General features: G+C 30.7%; 1 protein-coding gene across 1 annotated transcript; it reads left to right on the top strand.

Moving 5' to 3' along the window:
- Positions 1-235: 235 nt before the first annotated feature.
- Positions 236-946, top strand: LOC115964402 (E3 ubiquitin-protein ligase Praja-1-like). Its single transcript, XM_031083719.1, has one exon. It carries the CDS (start codon positions 236-238, stop codon positions 944-946), a length of 711 nt encoding a protein of 236 aa, XP_030939579.1.
- The last annotated feature ends 6194 nt before the right edge of the window (positions 947-7140 follow it).

Genomic DNA, 7140 nt, shown 5'->3' on the forward strand with positions numbered 1-7140 from the left:
GGTATTTCTTGCTTCTTGCCTTCTTGGTAACTTTAGTTGGTATCCGACTAGGAATTGGAACTCTATTCCGAGACCAAATCGGTTTTCCCAACACCGATATATACTTGCATAGGCATATATTGGGTCTCAAAAACTCTCAGATTCTTGAAGTCGTTACCATATTAGCATCCTCCTCTTATATACGTTTTCTTTCCCTTTCCCTATTGTTCGTTGCTTTCCAAGTAAACATTCAACCATGCCTTGCAACTTCTTCAGAATTTTTGATTTCCAGATATGGCAGCGGCCAAGCCAACCCACCAACCAGCAACAACCTCAGATTGAGGTGGACGACGAGTCCAAAGTCTTCTGCATCGAATTTCACATGCTTAAGGTAAATCAACAGAAGAACTACATCGGCAACAGCCAAGAACCAGTGTCTTCCTACGAAGAAATTACATCCGATATTGAAAGATTGTTATGGCTTTCCAAACATGAAGTGATGTCGCAAGATATCGATGGTGATTGCTTGTACTCTTTGCTTAGAGAGTTCGAGATCCCAGTGGAAGATCATGCTACTATGGTACAACAAGTTGCTGGATTGGCTGGGACATCGAGGATGCCCATTGTTGTGGACATAATATACGTGGAGTTAACGGAAATAGAGGCGCCTATTGTGGATTTGGTGCTCGATTACGATACCATAATCTTGGACTCCATGGAGACTTATAAGCCTAAGTCCATTCCAGCAACTAAATCTTCTATTGAGGCCTTGGAGAAGATTAGGTTTCAGCCAAGTTCAAACTCAATTCAAGAATGTAGCATCTGCTTGGAAGAGTTTCAGATACGTTTCGAAGTCACTAGCATGCCGTGTTCACATGTTTATCACGGAAAATGTATCGGCAAGTGGTTGCAGACAAGTCACTTCTGTCCTTTGTGCCGATACCCAATGCCAAATAATGCATGTTGATCATATTGGAAATTCAAGATTAATTTTGTGATCATATAATTCGTTTTTTGTTATATGGAGTTTTGGGTCAATGTTGTTTCTCTGTAAAGATTAGTTGTTAATTGAAGTTTGTATTTTTGAATAGTAGCCGTTATAAAAAATTTTGTACCAAGATTTTTTTTTTTTTAAGAGAAAGAGTTTTAACCTATAGCGTTCACTCCTGATGATTATCATCAGGTCAAGATACCAATCAGTTTTTAGTGTAGGCGGGAATTAAACCCCAGATATCTTATTAAACCATCAGAGGTTTTACCAGTTGAACTAACTAGAACCTACAATTGTACTAAGATCTTGAAATCATGAGAGTGAGTTCAAAACTCCTAGACTAATCTTTTCTTGATTAATTGTCTCTTCTTCTTTTTTTTGTGGGAATGCAATTTCAAAATTTCTATTTTAGTTGCTTCCTTTTTACTTAATTACTCAGTTAGAGAGTTTTAATAACATTCATTCTCTTGAATATACATAACTGGAATTCAACCTTTAGTCTTTGGGTTTGGATTTAAGAATTAAGCTGTTTAAATTAAAAACAAACTTTTATATGTTTTTATTTTTTTAAATCATCTGTAATTTTTTTTTTAAGCCAAGATATATATTAACCTTCATTGACAAAAACTTAAGGCAGATACATCAGTATTGAGTTGCCCTCTACAAATAACAAACTGAGAACGCCTAGCTAATGTATGGGCTGTTGGGTTTGCTTCACGTCTTGTGTGATAGGTTATCCAAGACAAAAAAATAATGTAATCTTTGTTTAGCTTCTTAAACCAAGTGTCCCTAACAACGGGCACTTGGACTGAATCATCATAATTATTAACAATGAGTCACCTTCCAAAATAATGTCTCATATGTTAATTCATCTTCAAGGATCATGTGGTGTTAGCCCATGTGCACTCATGGCCACAATTAGTAACTCTCTCCTCTCTCTAATTAGTATCCTCGAGCCTATTGAGCTAGTGGTTGCCAATAATGTTTATTGGGCTGAGCTTGGGCATAATGGCCCCATGGCCATTTTGAATTCATTCGGATACTCATTCGCCTTTGTTGCAAGCATATTGGGTGTTGAGGGCTATTTTTTAGGCTTTGTTTTATATTGGGCTAGAAAAAAACAAATACTTCCTAGTTATAAATAATGGCTCAAATAAATATTAGCCCGTTTATGTTCGGCCTATATTTTGTTTGCTTCAAGGGTTGGAATTCAAAACCCACAAATACAAGTGAGCTCACCATAAAAGGAGTCATCTTGAGCTCACCATCAATATCATAAGACCTAATAGAATTTTGATTAGGGCAAGATTTAGATACAGTATTTAGGTATTGTTCCTTAAGTTCTCCTCTTAAAATTCTGTCATATGAATTTTTCCTTATAAGATTGAAGTGTATTTTTTAGTTAAATAACCACATGGCTCAATCTTAAGTGGAGAACCTAAGGAATAGTACCTAAGGTATTGTACCTAAGTTTTGTCCTTTTGATTATTAGTTTGTATATCATCAACCCTATGCCTCTTATTAGAGTTCCTATCAGACTCATATGTGAATCCATATATTGTATGAATGTTGTAATGAAATCGATTGTAGGGTTCTCTATCTAAGCTAAGGTTTCTATGACATGGTGGGTGGGGTAGACTTGTGGGCAAAAGTTGCAATTCAAACTGGGGTCTAGGGTTTTTAGTTTGATTGAAGGGAGAGCAAAATAGAAAGTGAGAATTTGAGTTGGGGATTGGCATGGGACGCCATTGTTGTTGTTGTTGTTGATGATGATGATGATGTTGATGGTCCATTTTGGATCGTTCATCTAAGCGAATGCGGAGAAAATAAAATCATAGTGTGTGGGAGGAGATTGAAATTAAGGCTTTGAATCAAAAATTCAAAGAAACAAAGAAGAAGGCACAGTCATGTTTGAGCTACAAATGGAATCTTCTAAACAAGGGGAAACAGAAGAAAAAAGAAAAATATTCATATTTTGTATTGATTGTACTGTTGTACTGTTTTATATTATTAATAGTGGTAATACCACACACAAATGCACACTTTGCCACGACATGGTAGCAATAAAGAAAAAATTGTGGATTCATGCATTGGCGGCTCCACATGAAGCCTAGGGGGTTCAAATGAACCCCCTGAACTAGCCCATAAAAAATATTATAATAAAAAAATATTGTTTTGTTTTGACCTCCTAAAATAAAAATTTGAACACCTAATTCTAAAATTTTGTTAAACACAACTGAAATAAGCTTGGATATGATGTTCTTAACAATATCTTGACATTTTTAAAGACACAAAAAAAGTTCAATAACAAACTAATTTGATCTAAATTTTGGAAAGAAAAAAAAAAGTGCTACAACAAAAATATAAATTTGTTAATGTTAATCTTAATTCTTAAACCTTATAAAAAGCCCATTTAGTTCTTAAAAAATTTGAATATATTCAATCAATCAAATGGGAGATAAGTGGTTGAATGATTGTTTGGTTGTGTATAGTGAAAAAAAATGTTTCTAGTAGAATTGATAATGAAGATATCATGCAACGATTTCAAAATATGAAATATCATAGAAGGTAATCGAAAAAAATTCATTCATTTGGGTTTTTTTTTGTGATGTCAATATATTTAAGTTTACTTTTGTTTTAGATTTTATATCATTTATATTTCTTATTGAACCCCCTAGAAAATAATTCTAGAGTCGTCACTGGAATCATGTAAATAAAGACAATTTGCCACATAGAATAGCTATTATGTGGTGTATAGACATAGTTGGCTTTGAACCTTTGGATTTGGAGTTAAGAATTAAGCAGTTTAAGTCGAAACCAATGAAAGTTAACTATTATGCAGTCATTCTCTTGGAAATACATAATTGGCTTTGAACCTCTGGATTTGGATTAAAGAATTAAGCAATTTAAGTTGAAACCAATGACCTATTGCAGTCGTTCTCTTTAAAATACATAATTGGCTTTGAACCTTTGGATTTGGATTAAAGGATTAAGCAGTTTAAGTTGAAACCAATGAACTATGATGCATTCATTCTCTTGAAAATAAATAATTGGCTTTGAATCTTTAATTTTTGGGTTCAGATTTAAGAATTAATCAGTTTAAATTACTTTTGGACCGGAAGACCGTTTTGTTTAAATTCTTTTGGAAACTTTTGAATTGGATTTAACCGGATCTAGAATACCTACACTTGACTTCTTTTTTTTTTTTTTGGATGGGACCTACAGTGTGACTTTATCAAGTGTTGGTGTTCCTTTTCTTTCTGTTTAGGCTTTGCATACTTGCCATTGATCCCTTCAGAGGACAAGGAGGCATTTAAATGTTGTTATAGAGCAAGAGGCTCAACGTATAGAGAAAAATAAAAATGTGAAGGAGCAGAGTTTATGTCATTATATTATAAATGGTTCATTTGTGTGTAGTCTTTCCTTTCTTAGATAACACTAAATATCAAGAATTGGTTGGATCAACCCACTTCAACCTATTCTTAATTGTGTAGTGTAAGTGGTTTGTAATTTAATTTTATATTGATTGGTTTGTGGTTTAATTATATACCAAAGAAAAAAATTGCAGTGCATGGCAGCAAGAAAATAAACAAAGCTTGCATCAGAAAACTGTGGTTTCATCAAATTTAGGAAATATATATACATATTACTAAATTGTGGTTTCGTCAAATTCTAAAGATTATTGTTGATTTTATGAAACCTTAAAGGACTAACTTCTTCGTGTAATTTGCATGAATCATCAAGAATAGCATTTATGTCTCATTTACCTTTCTTTCTTTTAATATGAGTATTGCTTCTCTCACAACAAGACAAATATCATATTTATTTGTTATTTTGGTATAACTTATTTTTGTTTCTATTCATTCATTAATGTTATTTCTTCTAAAACAAAATTTGAGAATCCTCTGTATTAACAGTTTAGAATTTTAAAACCAAAAACTTTAATATGGAAATTTTGAGAACAAAATGCTCATAAGCATGTGAATATTATAAGTTTTAACATCTAAAATTATTTCAGATTTTGACCAACGTTTTAAACCTTATAATTTTTTTTTTTTTGAAATTTTGAAAGCTACAAATTAAATACTAATCTTTTGAAAAGTAATAAATTAAATTATGTGATTTTAAAAGTAGCAAATAAAATCTAATAACAATTTAAACCCTCAACTTCTTTATCACATGGTCTATTGAATTTTCAAATGAATTTAACACATTTTACATTGAAATATCGTTTCCTAGACAGTGTGGTTTGGCCAAGTGCTTGGTATTGTTAGAACCATTTGTGTATTCTGATTTGGCAAAAATTAATCAATACTATTACTATCTTTGTTAAAAAATAAAAAATAAAAAAAAACCCTACATTAGTATATTATATTATGATAATTAATTTAGAATTTTAAATAACTCACTAATTATTATAATAGTTTCTTTCATTTAAAAAAAAAAAAAAGTAAATTGCAAATTACATCTCTAAAATTTGGGGTGGTTTGGATTTTACTCTTAAAAATTTCAGAATTTTGAATATACACTTTGAAGTTTGATTCTATTAGCAATTCCTCCTTCCCAGTTAGTTTCTACTATTAATTGTCACATCATCTATGCTGACATGTTTTTTTTTTACCAAATCAACCTCAAACTAATACCGTTTTAGTGAAACTAAAGAGACGAGCTAGGGCCTTTTTTGCCAAACAACATGATTTTTGAAAACATTTACGCATGTTTGGTAGACTGTAATAGACGTTATAATGTAATAGTTTTTTTTTTTTTTTTTGCTATAATTGTAATATAATAGTTATTCTTATAATTTAATTATTCTTTAGTTTGGTTATGTTTTCATTACAAGGAATAATCATCTATATATATATATATATATATAAAACCGAAGCTTTTGAAGTTCCCACAATTTTCCACGTCAGCACAATATTTAAATTAAATTAAATTTTCCACCTCATCACTGTTTTCTTTTTCTAATGCAAATTAGACTTCTAGTCAAATAAGGACACTCTCCCACCACCTCTACTCTCTCCTATTTAAGAATTGCTTGCGTAAATAACCTAAGTCCCAAAAACTTATTTTTGCCGCAACACAATTTTCTCTTTAAAACTTATTTTTCTTCAAGATTTTTTTTGAGGCCGGCTCATGCTTCACAATTCACATATTCCACTTATGTATTGGACTCCTCTCCTTCTTCGGTCAATGCATCAAGGTTAGGGTTATTTGATTTGTTCAATAAAAATTATAGATTTGTTGCTTTTTCTTATAAGTTTGTCAATTGTTGTTTTGTTTATTTAATTGCTGGGCCTGAATCTTTTAATTAAATCTTCAAAAAAATTTAACCTTTTATAAGTTTTAATATTTTGAATTTTAACCTTTAAAAGGTAACTCATATTTCTCTAATATTTCTATGTTGTGTAGACATATTTTTTTTGTTTATTATATTTCTCCATTGTGTAGTCACATAATTTTTGTTTTGTTTTAATAAATTCTTGGCTCAAAATCTTCTAATTGTTTGGTTTACATATGAATTTTTAAGTTCATTTTTTGCAATACATTTAATTGTCTGGCCAATTTCAATTGTAGAAAAGCTATAATCATGGATTCCCTTCTTTCTATTGTATTTCTCTATTGCATAATTATATATATATATATATATAGTTTTATTTCAATACTTTTGAAGCTTTGAATCTTCTGATTTTTTTTAAAAAAATTTTTTTGGCCTTTTGGAAGTTTTAACATCATAACTTTTGGGTTTTATTTTTTTTATTATCAGAAATTATCTAGAAGATTTCAATGAATATCCATGGATTATTCTTTTTGAGGGTAACTCATCTTTATCTTATATTTCTATTCCTAAATTTTTTTTCCTATATTTTTTCTTTAATTGTCCGTGTTTACGTCTCTTTTGTTTTTCTTATTTTTACTTTCATAGCGTATGTACATGTTGTGTATGTTCTTTGATTCTTTCTTTAATGATTTTTGTATGAGTATGTGTCATCGTATCTGGGTACTTAGGCAAAATCTATAAAGACTAAAGATGCTTCTAATGAATCCTGTGTTTTTCATGACTTTATTAAGTCATATTCTTAATGATTGAAATGGTTTTGTTTGACGTGGATTTTGTTCATATTGGTTTCAAAGTTTATTTCTTGGCTTATATTATAGATTGTAGG

Source organism: Quercus lobata, chromosome 10 (genome assembly GCF_001633185.2).
Source record: "Quercus lobata isolate SW786 chromosome 10, ValleyOak3.0 Primary Assembly, whole genome shotgun sequence".
Taxonomy (NCBI): domain Eukaryota; kingdom Viridiplantae; phylum Streptophyta; class Magnoliopsida; order Fagales; family Fagaceae; genus Quercus; species Quercus lobata.